This window comes from Mirounga angustirostris, unplaced genomic scaffold (genome assembly GCF_029215605.1).
Source record: "Mirounga angustirostris isolate CCGP_5_RB_7025 unplaced genomic scaffold, mMirAng1.0.hap1 SCAF_5, whole genome shotgun sequence".
Lineage (NCBI taxonomy): Eukaryota > Metazoa > Chordata > Mammalia > Carnivora > Phocidae > Mirounga > Mirounga angustirostris.
The window spans coordinates 53,517,397-53,533,332 of NW_026991713.1; the positions used below are offsets into that span (position 1 = coordinate 53,517,397).

A 15,936-nucleotide genomic window follows, 5' to 3' on the forward strand; every position below is an offset into this window, starting at 1 on the left:
TCCCTCCTTTTCATCATTATATCCCCAATACTTAGAACTATACCTGAGGTGTGGTATTGACTCAATCAAAATGTGCTTAAGTGAAGTGCAGTACAAAAAGTTAGCATATTGACTTGTATGATATAATGCAAAGTATTCAATAAATTAAACCAAACTGAAACATCCTTAGCTAAGAAAATATTTTCTAGAGCAGAAGAAGTAAGAAGTCTGGCTCTCAAGTTTTTAAGCTTTCCACAGAGATAGCCTTATGTTTGAGTTAAACATAGAGAAATCCCCATTTGTATCTACAGTGGCAGGAAAATCTTTGTGGCAATGGAAATGGTATCTGTTTCTTGAAAGTTCTTTTGAGGATCACATGTCAAAGCCATATGTCACACCCAAGTTTCTTGGTCTTGCATGGAGGGATGGACGATGTGTGATTTGTTTTCTCTTGCAAGAAAAATCTAAGCAAGCTGTCTAACCTGAGTTCTGCACAGTGATACTCATCCCCAAGGGGAAGATTAATACATGATATACTGTCTCATTTACAAAATGGGTCTTGATATGTTTATAACGTTAAACAGTTTCAGATCTGGTTTTTATAAGACATTTTTTAAATTTCTGAAAGCAGTGTTTCAACTAATGTTTGATTTTAAACTTTTTATTTTTAGTAGATGAAACTTCTGCTTTATTGTTTCAAAGTAGGGTTAATACTCTGAAGATGAAATGGTTCCAAAAAAAAAAAAAAAAAAGTAAAGGCAAACTAGAACCCTATCATAATGTGATAAGTGAGGTCCACAAATCTCAAGCACCCAAAGCATTCAGGCGCCTTTCTGCCAGGTTAATGGGCTGGGTGGGGGGAGCCCCACAGCTTATTGGATGGGGCTCCCAGGCTAGATATAAATCTATCCACATTCTGGCTACAGTTGTTGGCTATTGGTGGCAGTTGTTCCCTCAAGGCAACATGGGAAAAAAAGATTTTTAGGACTGACACTGGCTGGGACTTTCAGGAAAATGACAGCAATTTCAAGAATTCCCAATTAGCTCATTCCCAGGGAAACTGGGCAGAGGAATACTGAGGAGATGGGTTCCACCCTTTACCTCCTTGCTTTCTGAAAAGAGGTTCCCTGTCTGGCCTTTGCACTCACCCCTAGAGGAACAATGTAACCTTAGCCCTCCCGCACTTTGAGAAGAGGTCTGTTCTTAGCCCCATTGCAGGGCGCCTTGTCAAGGGGTTAGCTTTTCTTTGATTAACATGTTGGACAAAAAAGTCATATGCAAATAAGTATGTTTTTGATGGAGCCACATATTGTCTCTATATTTCAGACCGTTCTAACAGCTCATTCTAATCTGGTCACTAATTGTTCCTGCTTCACCAAGCATTTACTGACAGAAATGGTCCTTGCACATTTAGAAAAGAAATCAAATCTGCATATGGAGTCAGCATCGTTGTGTTTCTAGTTTCATGCATGGTGGATCCCTTATAGAGCTATATTTAATGTACTTCTAATTAAAAAGAGGGGGGAGAATCCAAAACTTTCTCAATGTTGTCTTATCTCTTTTGTTTGTGCAGCTCACCATGTTAAAACGGGCACTTGCGAGGTGGTGGCACTCCACAGATGCTGTAATAAGAACAAGATAGAAGAGCGATCACAGACAGTCAAGTGCTCCTGCTTCCCTGGGCAGGTGGCAGGCACCACGCGAGCTGCTCCATCTTGTGTGGATGGTGCGACTTCTTCCATTGCTCATGGTGGTCATGTACCTGGGGACTGGTTAGAACTGGAACTCCACTATAATGCTGTTGACTGTGGTCAGTCCTGAGGGACCATTCCATAAATCATGTGGTTGATGAGAGATTATTTAGGGGGGCATTCTGAAATCTAAAATCCTCTGGAAGAAGGTCTAAGACCTTATGCAGTTTTGTAACAAAAGGCATTCTAGTGAGGTTCCAACAAGTCCATGTGCTTCTTACTTTGATACCATGAAATACTGATTTACCTGTGGAGGGCATGTGTGTGTAAATTAATTGGGAAAGGAGAGATGAAAATAGAGGATTAAACAGTATGGTGACCTAAACCCATGGATGATTCTTAAGAATGAAAAAATAATAAGCACCATACAAATGAGTGAATTTGTAATTGTACCTTGAATTCACATGAAATATTGATTTTTATGGAGATCCATCAAAATATTAATTTCTTCATTGGAGGGTTCACCTAATTACAATAGGACATACATCTTTGTATGGATCTATTTAGTTACTGTTACCATAAATAATAATTTAAGTATTCCTGTTAGCATGGCTCATTCCTTGATGATGGTTACTGCCCACAGTTAAAAAAAATTGCATTAACTCTAGTATCCTCCTAATTTTAGCCTACTTGTGGGAAGTATTACATTGACTCTAAACTGGTCATAGGTTGATTTTCTTATATGTTTAGGTAAATCAGTGCATGCGTATGTCTACATAAGTTTCTTTCCAATATATTAGTTTTCATGAACCCTGTACATTCACATGAAAAAAAAAATCCTTCCATAATGTGCATTTAATTAATTAACAATACTATTTGTTATGAGGGTAGAGCTCATGTTAGGTGTTCTTACCACAATAAACTAAAATAGAAAATACAAATTCTTTTAGTCAGAATATCTAGAAAGATTTAGCCTCTGTGGACAAAAAGAGAAGCATGCTTCAAAGCCCAATCTACCTAATAGTGGGAAAGATCGGTGCCCTTTGTTCCTCTTTAAATGTGCACCCGGAGAATTAACTAGCCCAAACAGAAAACACTGAATTGATTTTTTTTTTTTTAAATCTCCTGTAGCTTCAATAGTGGAACAGAAATGGTGGTGCCATATGCAGCCATGTCTTGAGGGAGAGGAATGTAAAGTTCTTCCGGATCGGAAAGGATGGAGCTGTTCCTCTGGGAATAAAGTGAAAACAACTAGGGTAAGTGGACTGCCAGCTTGGGATTGCAAAAATGTCTCTGAATTTATAGAGCATGGACATGTGCAGTAACATCGTTAAGTGATGGTTGTAGAATGAAGAGTATAGTTTTCCATACTACATTCCCCCCCCCATTTTCTTCCTAATTCATTTTTTCATAGCACATTTTTTTTGCCCAGAATACCATCTTCTATGGATTGCCATCAACTGTCATGTTATTTAATAAATCAATGTTGTGTGTTCTTTCATGAGATACTGATAGTAATGTGAAACCTCCCAAGGATGCATGGTAAATGCTGAGAAGGTGACCTCAATCCCTTATTCTTCTAATGGACAATAATTTGAATATATTCTGGGAAAAAAGAATTTATTTTACATATGACTCAATACAATTTCACAACTAAGAGTCTTTCATTTTTATGAAAGTAATTATTTTGATCTTCCTGATTTCTGGGTCAATAAATGGTTTTCTAATGGTTAACTTTGTAAGGAGTTACTGAGAGCAGTTTCTAAATCTCAGAGTCAGTATGAAAAGAATACTCTTCAGACAATGATGTCTTTCAGCTTGCACTGATTGACTTCTGGGACATGGGAGAGAAGTGAAAAATGGTTAGCTTTATTCTTTGCTTTCCTAATTAGCTCCATGGATATTCTGGATTGGCAGAATTTAAATTTTCTGTAGAATCAGCAAACAAAAGTTCTGTCTTGTTTTGCTATTTGCTTTTAGGGGAAAGCAGACTATTGATCAGAATTGGATAATTGGGGACTAGAACAGAATAATGATATAAGATGATATTTTATAAAAAGTAACGTAAAACCAGAGACTGGTTAATTTACCACATTGTTTAATAATAGTTCTGTTTTTTTTTTTTAAACCTCTCTGGACATATTCAAGAGGATTATTTTTAAATCCTATCAGATATATAATTCAGTCTCTTGAATAATATGTTTAGTGCACAGTCTGTTCAGACACACAAAAGTAAGTTTCTAATAGCATAAATAATAAGTTCATATTTTTCAAATTATTCATGACTCTTTTTGTTGGCTAAATGCTGACATACTTTTCCCAAACCCACAGAGTGCATGATCAGTTAATTAGAATAATTGTATTATTCAGTTAGCACATGATATAAACCATATTGATTTGTTAAAAACATCCTGGCAATATGAAATTTACTTATGTTTTTTATAGCATGAAAATATTTCCTTCCCTAACACTATAAATTCTTAGTCCAAAATAGCACTCAGGGAAATTCATTGAAGATTTGAGATTCTGAAGCAAATTAAAAAAAAAAATAGCACTCTACGACTAAACTCTGTTTTTTATTACTTCAGTGGACACGAGGAAGCTAACATTTATTGGATACTTAAAACATATGCCATAAACCGAACAAAGTACTTCATGTGAATGAGCACATTTAATCCTCTTAACAGCCCAGTGAGGAAGATAATATTATTATCTCCTTTTTACAGATGAGTAAACCAAAGTTTCAAAACCTTCAGTGACTTCCCAAGGTCACACAGCTAATGGACAGGGAAGCCAGGGTTCAAACCGAGCAGTCTCATTCCAGAACCTAATCTCTTAACCTGTAGTTTAAACTAGATAATTTAACTTATTCTTAAGTAATAGTGAGGAAAGCTTCCTACCGTTCTATTCATATTAGGGAGACCTTTAAAATTATCTTTAACTTTCTGGATCGTTGAAATGAAAAGGTCAGGACCATGCGATCTAAATTCCCACAGTAAATTGTGTTAGAAGTGCTGCTTCCCTCTGGGCTGTGCCACATTCTCAGCGGTCCAAACTTAAAATTCAGTCTCCGCAATTCTTCACATTTAGCTGGTTTTCATCTTGTAATTAAACAAGATGGATGAGAGGCGTGAGGAAGACCATATCTAGATCCTCCTGAAAGATGGAGTTTCTTGAATACAATTAAAGTAAATGATTATCTTTTGTTTTTCTTCACAAGAAAAAGACTGCTGGTGAGTAGGAAGCTATGTAGACATTTCCAACTCAAGGGACATCATGGTATTCCAAATGGCTAGGCAAAATTATGTGCAATTTTGAGTGTTTTTTTGGTTTACCAAAACAATTTGGCTACATTTCCCTGAGGCCTCAAAAAACAAAGTTTCCGAGGTCATCAGGTTATTACTGTTCTGCTGTCTCCACTGAAATAGTACAAAAAGTACAGGAGATACCAATTTTTGAAATAGCTCTGGTCCAGTATTACTTTGTACACCGTGGAAGTGTTGGGCAGAGGTAGCTCCTGCCATACATAAATAGCAGCAGTGGAATCGAGAAGAATTCTGATCGTTTTTTGATTCATTGGCATTATTGTTCATTTGCCAGGCTTAAATAAGTTAGCCATGGCTGTGGGAAGCCAAGCAGCCACTGCAGTCCTGATTTGGCAGGTTCCAGCCACAAATGGGGAAAGTCCAGAAGTTAAGCATGAATAGGTTAAGTAACCGAAGAGTTGCTTGCAGTCAAAAGTCATCTGAGTTTCTTATGCAAGAAATGTTGGTCTTGTGGGATTATGACTGCAAGCAAAATGGCTCGAGAAATGATTAAAATTTGCAATAATGTACACCCTTCCTTTTAATTGCCCATATTCAATCTGGAGTGCTCCGGTAGGCCGAATGTTAGAAAAAAAGCAGTCAGCTAAAAACAGCAATGAGACTTGCTTAGCCTCAGCAGAGATGTGGTGGTTCTTTCCAGAATTGGCTACAGATTATGGGCTGGGTGAATTCCTCATTTAAGACTAATTTGGAATTTACATTCCTACTATAGGTGTGAATTATACCCCCCTCTGTCTTTGTACCAGATTCAGGAAGCTTATTGTTCTGATCCATTTTCTATTTGTCCCAACAAGGGAGAAAAGGCAAAGAATGGACAACCCCTGTTGGAATATCAGTATTTTGCAGTCATGTTCTTCAGTACCCCAAACACTTAATCTGGAGGAAAAGGAGGATGCAACCTTTGTTTCCTGAACCCTATTTCTTACCTTAAAGGTGGAAACTTATGACTGCCTATGACCTCTGTAACCACCTATTGTATTACTTTTAAGAACTCCAAAGTTAAAAAGAAAGAAAGGAAAAGTCATGAGAGCCCTTCGATTTCAAACTCACTTTCAAAGATAAATAATAAAGAACTTTTCAAAGAGTCATTAATAAAAGAATACTCTTTCCAGTGTGAAAGAGCACATAATTATACTCTATATAATACAAAAGTAGCAGGGGGAAAGGTGCTGTAGAGCTTGTAAGATTTGAGAAAAAAAATCTTTGATAACATTGTTGGATCCTCAGAAAAAATAGACTGTGATTCATTTCTTTGAGTGTTGTGATATTCCTTCTCTGTGGAACATCTCCTAAAGGAAGTCACATTTTGATCTTAGAATTCACAGTCCGAGGCCATGGTTATGGGTTCTAAACACCAATGGTCATGCAGCTCTTAAGTCTGGTTCTTACCTAAAGAAAGATGACCTTCAGAGTATACAAGATTCTGTATTTTCATTAGAAATATTATCTTTATGAATCACAAATCCTAGGTCTATTTACTTTTCAGATACTTGACACATTTTCTGGGTAATTTTTAACTAATTGGAATTCTTTCATCTTTACTAATTTACTTAAAGTGCCTCAAGCAGATAAGAACTCTTTTTCTAAAGTCTCTTCAAATATAAGTGGATTTTAAGTGTGTAAAATATGATTTCATTTTGGCAAATAATGCAAAGAAAATCAGCAGGTATGAAGAATTTCCCATGCATAAACATCCTGTAATAATAACAATGCTCTTATTACAATCAAAGCAACAAAAGCATATATGAAGGCATTCACTTAGCTCTTAGAGTGTACGAGGCACTCTAAGTGTATTGCAGGTATTATCTTAATTTCCCAAACCACAGTAGGCACTAATGAGAGTACAAAGATGTATGGTATGGTCCCTGCCAACCAGGCGTATGCCCTAGAGTGGGGGAATGAATAGTGTACAGTTGCATTATTCTAGTCATCCATATACAGTCCACTGACAAACACTGGAATCATGGATAAATATAAGAGTAACATTTTTATAATAATGGGGATAGTATAAGCCTTTAGTTCAGCATCCTCATCTGCAAAATAAATGAGGATATTGAGTTAGATTCAATTTCGAGTTCCTTTAACCAGGATTTATTTTTTGGTTCCACGTGCCAAGGACATTTCTAACTTCCTCTCCAGCTAAATTTATATGACACTAATAACTGGCTAATCTCAGAAGATGGATAAGTATTTGGGTTTTTAATCCTTTCCCTGTAAGGGAGAAAAGAAACAGCATTTTAGGATGCTTTGCTGATTAAAGCCTCAAGTCATCCTCTTCCAGATGTTGCTGGATTTTATACCAAGACTCAGTGACTATTCTGTGATGGGGGGTGGGGGTGGGGTTCTGAACACTGTCCAGGGGCACTATTCCAGCCCCAAGGCCAAAAAAAAAAAAAGAAAAGAAAAGAAAAGAAAGCAAGCAAGAGGAAAAAGGTTCATTTCCTCACCTTAAGATGGTGCGATTTGTGTGAATTCTTCAACCATAGTGCTCTCTCTTGCCTTGCAAATTTAATCACAGATGCGGGATAGTGTAGTTCTTTCCTGATCAGCCCTTTCTTAACAGACACATTCACCATTCATTTGTCTTCATCTCACCTCTGGTCAGGCCCTAAATTGCATCCTGGTCCACAGCATAGAGTACGGTGACCTTTAGGGCCCTTGTTTTCCAATTATTTTGATGGTACTTAGAGTAAGAAATACATCTTACAGTGTGATCCAGTGTACACACACACTCATATACCCCACACTAAAATTAAAATTCTAAGGGTTTTTTTGTTTTATTTCCTTCCTTCTTACCTATCTCAACCCCATAAATTGTCTTTATGACCTGCCAATATGTTACAACATGCATTTTGAAAACCAGTACATTAGGAGGTGGTAGCCAACCACCACTAACTTCAAAGATACAAACTACTGATTAGACCGTTTTCAAATCAACTCACCTTTTACATTTTTAATATTTTTTCTTCAATGTTTTGGGGCAAAAAAATTCTATCATCTCGTAAAATACAGATTTCATGGGAAAGAATGCATATGCCGTGTATATTCATTCATTCAACAAGTATTTATTGTCTGTTGTTGTGAGGTGTTATTCTAGGTTCTGCAACACAGCATGAAGAAAACTCTGAGGTGGGGATCCATGCCCTCATAGAGCATATACTGGTTTTCGTTTGCTGCCTTTGCAAATTCTGGGACTTACCATAACATTCATTTATTCTCTGTAGGTAAGACTGGGCCCCAGCCCGGCTCCATGGTCTCTCGGCTCCAGGTTTCACAAGGCCGAAAACATGGGCTGTTTCATCTTTTCACAGCAGGGCTGTGTTTCTTGCTGGAGGTTGTACGGGGAGAATCTGCTTCTAAGCTCATTCAGTGTGTTGACAGAATTCCGTTCCTTGTAAGGGCACGACTGAGGTTTCTATTTCTTTAGTAGCTGGCATCAGGGAGCCTCTCTCACCTCCGTCAAAATGCCTGCTCTCCTGGTCACATTCATTTTCAAACCAGCCATGACACGTGGAGTCTTTCCCACACCTTGAACCTCTCTGACCACCGTTCCCCCATCTCTCTTCTGCCTTACTCTTCTGCTTCTGAGGGTCAGGTAATTACATTGGCTCCACCCAGAGAACCCAGATGATCTTCTTATGTTAAGGTCAGCTGTTGAGTAACTTTAATGACCTTGCAAAGTCCCTTCACAACAGTATTTAGATTAGTGTTTATTTTAATAATGAGGGGACAGAAATCTCTAGAATTCTACGTATCACATAGAGGGAAACAAAAATAAGTAGGTGAAGTAGATAGTATGGTATATGGTGATAGGTGCTATGGAAGAAAGGAAAGCTGGAGGGCAATGGAGAGCGCTGAGCAAGGGAGCTTGCGTATTTGCCTGAGGTCTTGCAGGGGATGAGGGGATGAGGCACATGGCTACCTAGAGGACAGGCTCTCCAGGTAAAGGGAAGAACTGGTACAAAGGACCTACCCTGGGCACTGCTGTGGGAATATCACAGTCAAGGGTCAGCAATGATGCTGGTGTCGCTAGAGTGGAGTGAGCATGGGCAACTGGTTGAATTTCGGATCGGAAGGGTAACAGGAGGCATATCACAACTGACTTAAATTTTTGTCCTGAGCACAGAGAATGATGAAGTTGCCAGCAGGTGAAATGGAGATAACCATGGGAAGAGTATGTTTTATGTATTGCATTAATATCCACTAAGTCTAGGTCCTTTAATGGAAAATTAAATACAGTAGAACATCTTGAACTTTATATTCATTAAGAAGAATAGGTAAAAAGTTTTTACTATAGTTAACAATGCAGATATTGAGTGACACTGATATTACAAAAGGTTTAAAATCTCCAATGGTGGGGACTTTGGAAAAGTATTTAAGGCCCTATATTATTACTATGATAACATCAAGGTTTTTTTTTTAAAGAGAAGTGGACAGAAATGGATTAATATACAGAAGCGTTTTTATTTTTTTCTCAATTAGATAATGAGTCCATAGGTAGGTAGGTAGAACAAGTTAGTTAGGTGTCCATGTAGTAGCACTAGTAAAAGTAACATTTAAACCTGGTGTTTTAAATTTAAGAGCTGCTTAATTAATGATTTAATAGGGCCAGGAGTGTCTCCCTGAGAGTGTTTCCAATAACTTCTTTAGAGAGTTATTGGAAATTAAAGCAAAGACTTAAACAAATATATCATCATGGCTAGGTTTTTCCAAAACCTGGCCTATAGTTTTACAATTAAAATGAAAAATGGGCAACATACGAGTACTTTGAAGTTCTTTTAAGATTTAAATGCTTCTATAGTTTTTGAGCCAGGTGTTTATTTCTAGGTGTTACTCTGAATATTGTGATTAGAATGTTCACACATGGTAATAGAATCTAGTTTGGGGATGACAGAACTTCATTAGCAACTATGAGGTACATCTTTAGGCTCTTGCTTATGTCCTGGGAATTAAGTGGTGAGGACAGCATCTCTCTCTCTTATCTGAGGGCTGAGGATTAAAATTCTGTCAGGGATTTATTTTTAACACTGCAGAGCTTGGTATTTGTTCAGAGGTAACTACTCTTGGGAGAAGCAACACTGTCATCTGTTTTTGGTCATCTGGAGTGCCTTAATACCAGGTACCTCATGGGACTTGGAGAGGATAACGGAAAGTTCAAGGAACACCAGCTGGTGGGGGTTGTACGCCTTCTCCTTTTCATATGGTGGGTGACAGCCCTATGAAGAACTATCGATAACCTTCCCTGTATACATTCCCGCATGGCTCTTTCTCTCCTCTACTCTTCATACATTTTCTATGGAATCTAAAACTCATAATGATTTCAGATCCAATTTGATTTTCTTACTTTAGGCAACAGGGTGAAAGTACAGTGGAGAAATAAAAAGGTAATTTTCCCACAAACTCAGAATTCCAAATGCTTTTTGAATGGTGCTGAGATTGTATAGGAAAACAAAGCTGGGGCCTAATTCCCCAACTCTCTCTACAATGAGAGTGAATCCCAGCTCCTTGCTGTGCAATCCACCTCTGAATAATGGAGAGCTGGTTAGGAGGTGTGTGTAATACAAAGGGCAGAGTCAAGCTTCACTCTATCATGGTCAGACCTCATCTGGGGTACCCAGGAAAGTTCTTGATGCCAACTTTTAGCAGGCTAGGATAAAGAGAGTCCTTATCTAAAGGACTTTGTGGATATTTACCTTAGAGAATAGAAGCACTAGGAGTATCATGTTTTAAATTATTGGAAGATCTATCATATAAAAGAAAAAAATTAGACTTGTTCTGTTTGGCCACAAGGAATACAATTAAGGGCAAGGAATAACTCTTGTGGTGTCAGTTCTAGATGATGTTAAATGGGCTGCCTTGGGAGATAGTACATTCCTCATTTCTGGAAGTCTTCAGAGTTGGCTAGTCCACTTTACCATAACAAACAACAGCTTGTGCAAAGGCATGGAGGTATAGAAGATCATGTCTTTGCTCACAGAAATCAGTTCATGGGGTAACCATGTGTGTGAGGGGAGTCATGGCCGACTGAGTTTAACAGTCTTTTAAATGCCATGCTAAAAGACCTGGATGTTATTCTCTAAGAAATTATAAACTACAAAAGAACCTCGCGGAGAGAGAAGGGTCTGGCTAACACTTTAGAAAACCTATTTGTCTGCAATGTCTCAACTGCAAGGAATTGAGAGGAATGTGGGAAAACAGGCCTGAACTAAGATAGGAAAGTGACACCCTGGAAGTGGAATCAATAGGGCTTGGTAATTAATTAAATATAATAATTTTGTTAAAGGAAAATTTCACAAAGACTCCTACTTTTGGCCTAGCCTATATGGTGATATTGATAAAGACACAATGAGATGAAAACTGAAGTTTGAGAACAGTTACCCCCTAGATGATGGGGAAATGATTAAGAAGGCTGTCTCAAAAGGAATGTGCTGAAAGAGAAGAGGATCAAAGACATTTTAGCAGGTAATGTAGAAGAAGGTGCTGGCTGAGGAACAAGAAATGTGGGCAGAGCGATTGGAAAACCAACAGAACCTAGAGTCTGAGAAAACGCAGAGAGTTCCAGGGAGCCAGGGCTGTCAATTGATACAACAAACACATAGAACCTACCAGATAATGTGGACTTTAAACTTTCCGAACATGACATTTATAAGAAATATTAAAGTTCACAATCCGTTAGTTGAATAATCTTAAAACTTGCCTCCTCATTGGATGGTGTCATTGGCAACACATTGAAAATACTGTAGAATGTGCATCTCTTTAAAGTAAAATGAAGTATAAGAAATATTTTTAAAATAAGAATAGCACACCTGGGTGGCTCAGTCATTTAAGCTTCTGACTCTTGGTTTTGGCTCAGGTGGTGATTTTAGGGCCCTGAGATCAAGCCCTTTATTGGGCTCTATGCTCAGCAGGGAGTTTGCTTCAGATTCTCTCTCCCTCAAATAATAAATCTTTAAATAAAATAAGAATCTGGTAGAATTAAACTCCATTCAAGGGGAGCTTGTCCATTCATTTGTTCATTTACTCTGTAAAGATAAATTGCATGTCTGATATGTAGCCATGTGCTTGATATTGTGGTCGGCTCTGGGGAGGCAAATTTTGAAAAATCATGGCTCTTTGATGTCCAAGAGTTCACAGTCAGTTGGAGACAAAGTCAGTAAATGACTGTCATGTACAGAAGCGGTAGAACAGAGATTTGTCCTGGTGTCAAGAATACACTGGCAGTTTAATCCTGCATGGTCCCTAGCCCTCGCCAAACTCAAAATAACAGATTTTGATGCTATTCAAAGGCAATTTACTCAATTGATCTCCTTAATATATAGTGTCTAAGCACAATCAAAATATGATGTTCCATGATGTCAAGACTAAACTTGAATTGTATCTGATGGTATACTATCATAAGAAAACAAAGCTTTTTGGATTAGACTTTTAAATCATTTTAAAGTTTTCTACCAGTTACAAAATATGAGAGAGAGGAGAGGGAAAGAAGGGGCCATAGTAATAACTAATTAAATGAAAAATACTTATTTTTCATTTAATTCACGTTATTTTGTGTACAGGGCCACAGTAATAACTAATTAAATGAAAAATACTTTAAAATTGTGGCCACCAAATAAGAATACTGGAACCTTATAACACTGGCAAATTTATTAATGCTTTAAGCTTATAGGATACTTTCAAAATCATTGAAATATATTAAAAATCAGGCATTCATTTGAAAAGGTATAAAACTCAAATTACCAAATTAAAACAAAGACGAATTTTTATTGTTTATACTAAACCAGGGAATTCCATTTCTTACGATGTTTAATACTGAACTTTAATATTAAACATCAGAGTTACTTAGCTCTTGTATGTACCCTCAGTTCTTGTGGTTTAGTATTATTGGGTTTTGCTCTTATATCAAGTAGCAATATTGGCTTTCCATGATTTATGGTGGGATTAGCCTACAGTCAATAAAGGGCTATTCTGTTGAGGTTCTGCTTACTGTTGACTACTCTATCTTACTGCTTATTCTATTCTGGTGGCAAACATATTTTACCTTCCCCTTGAATCTCCTAGTTTTCTTTTAACAGGACTGGGAAGAGAATAGGAATGAGAGAGAGACAGACTTGATAATACCAGACAGTGTAAATTCATTTTCAAAGGATGTTTGAAAATAACTGAATACAATCTCTACTTTGCAACTTTAAAATAACTATTCTTGAAAGGGATGCTGGAATAATTGTGGGGAGAGTTGATTTGGTCAGACTGTTTCTAGGATTTGTATACTGAGATGCTTTTATTCTATCTTGAAAAAAATAAAATTGAATATTCTCCACAGACACTTTGGCTGACAGAAAAATTTAAACAGGTATCATGATTAGAAATCTCAACCTCCAACTTCAATTACAACATATGATCGACTCATGAGATTACTGAAGGCAAATGTCTGGCAGATAGTCAACCACTGTTTGATATTAAATTTCACAAGTGAAATCAACTTGTTGAGAGCACCCTTGCATATATAACATAGATTTGAATTAACTGCCTCCACATTTTAACTTTGAGGATTTCTTATAGGACCTGTAAGGGAATTCCTTATGAACAGGTTTAGGATAAAAGCTGTTAATGTTAACTTTTGACAAGTTGACATTTCACCTATATAGTGGTTTAAGGAGACCCTATTCAGTGAAACTATATCATATTGCTATTTGATACCAAAGGTATCATGACATGGAAGTGTTCCTATCAGTGGACTAAAAAAATCTAGGGTAGAATCATTTTTGGTAGTACCAGTAACCTCTCACTAAGGGTTCAGCCTTACTGAAGTTACTGAGATTACAGAAAGATGAAGACAATCTCATGCTGGATCAGGTGATTTTTAATTCACCATAGCCACTCATGGTTGCTTTGTGATGATGTTGTCAAGGTCCCACAGGCCTCATAAACCTAATATCCTCCTTCAGTTTTTTCTTCACTGTGATTCTCTCAGCCTCATCCTCACAAATGTATACCAACTCTGTCTCATGATGAATGCTTTACAGAGCATGCTGTGCTCTTCCAGAGTGCTCCTGGGTGAGTTCTGCTAAAATGAGGATAGGGTATTAGTGATGCATCCAGTGTTTATGCATAATTAGATATATGTCATTCCTATTAAGTCTTGTTAATGATTTCACATATCTCTTGGTTTGGAATAGGAATACCAGATTCTCCAAAGCATTTCCCTTCTTTTCTCTTTTTATCTAGTGTAAAATAGGAGTTCTATAAACCAATCATGAAAATAGACTAATCCCTGTTCAAAATGCAGATGTCAACTACCTCTTAAAAGGTTTTATAAGAGGAATGGTCATCTTAGGAGTCTCTTTCAAGTTCCACCAGAGAGCAGTTCAACAAGTATAGCTGTTGCTTAGTCATCAGATAATCTTGTTTCTTCACAAGGTGGTAGAGTATAGGAATTGGATGTTCAGAAAGTCAAGGGCAAGAATTAGTTGGTGTGATAGGAAATCTTGTGTGTCAACTTGTCTGGGCCACAGTGCCCAGATACTTGGTCAAACATTATTTTAGACATTTCTGTGAGGGTGTTTTTAGATGTGATTTACATGTAAATTGGTGAAATTTTAGTAAATTTCACTAAATTTGCCCTTCATGATGTGGGTAGACCTTGTCCAATCAAAGCCCTGAATAGAAAAAAAAGGCTGACCACCTATGTCCCGACTAATACACTTGGGTATTTTATTTGCAACAGTATTCAGAAATGGATAGAAGATATAAGATAGCAATTACACTGATAATACCTGTCTTTGGATGAGTGACAACTTTTGCCAGGTACTGTGCTATATCATCTCAACAAAATATTTCTAATAATTACCACCCTGGCATTATAAGTCTTATTATTCCTTAGTACAGATGAGAAAAAGAGGCTCAAGGAAATTAACTTTCTTAAAGTTAATTAAACTTTCTTAAAGAAATTTAAGAAATTTAAAGTTAATTAAACTTTCTTAAAGAAATTAACTTTCTTAAAGCTACATAATTAGTAAGTGACAAAGGTCAAACACAAATCTGATTCCAAAGAGTATACGCTTTCCAATTAAATATATTGTTTCATAAGAAGTGGAAAAACTCTAGGTGCCATGTAACCATTACAATGTAAATATATCTTCGGTAATATTTTCTCAGAAAGTTCTGCCTAATATTGACATGACTATCATCTGTTCTACAAATGTTATGACTGCATAGTTGATGTTCTTAGAAGAAATACTGTGAATGTTCAACATTATGTGCATGTATAATCATCCATGTATAGTTATAAGGGCTAAAGAACTAGGGTCACCAATAAAAGGTCAGATATTTCTATAGTTAGAAGCCAAATAAACTGATGATAGTAGTTTTCACAAGGTATTATTGTGAGGAATTGGCAGCTTTCATGAGGGAAACAATACCATTCGTCAAGATCCATCTGTTATACACATTTACAGGGAAGAACTTTTGTACTAAGATGAAAACAAGGAAAAAAGTCTTATGTATCTGATGAAGCAAAGACCTCTTGAACAAGACAGGCATGCAAAATTATAACCATTGCACCAATATTAAAGTGAGAATCTCTGGATACCAGAAATGCATTGTAAATCACTTAAGTAACCTTTTCTCTAGCACTTTCAATTGCCAACTGCTGTATTTGCTTAATGGATGGTCTATACAAAATTTGTAATTGTAATTCATTGAATCTGTTTTAGGCACCCATATAATAACCCCTTTTGATCAGGTTTCTAAGTTAAACATCTGACTCAATTTCTATGAATTACAGAATTTTCCAGTGCTGTTTATAAACTGTTTCTTAAAATTTTAGGTATTGTACTTCATTTTGATGTTGCTTTGATAAAGATTTTTTTTTCGGTTATTAAAATAATATTGAATACCTACTATATGTCAGGGTCCATACTAAACCCTAGGGATACATATAT

The 15,936-nt window shown here is 36.8% G+C and overlaps 1 protein-coding gene across 1 annotated transcript in view; it reads left to right on the plus strand.

The window, feature by feature from the left end:
• Positions 1-15,936, plus strand: part of TAFA2 (TAFA chemokine like family member 2) — a 158,457-nt gene that overhangs the window by 106,307 nt on the left and 36,214 nt on the right. Inside the window, exons 2-3 of the mRNA XM_054506954.2 lie at positions 1,553-1,705; positions 2,802-2,926. Of these exons, the coding sequence (XP_054362929.1) occupies positions 1,553-1,705; positions 2,802-2,926 (278 nt within the window). The remainder of the gene's footprint in view (positions 1-1,552; positions 1,706-2,801; positions 2,927-15,936) is intronic.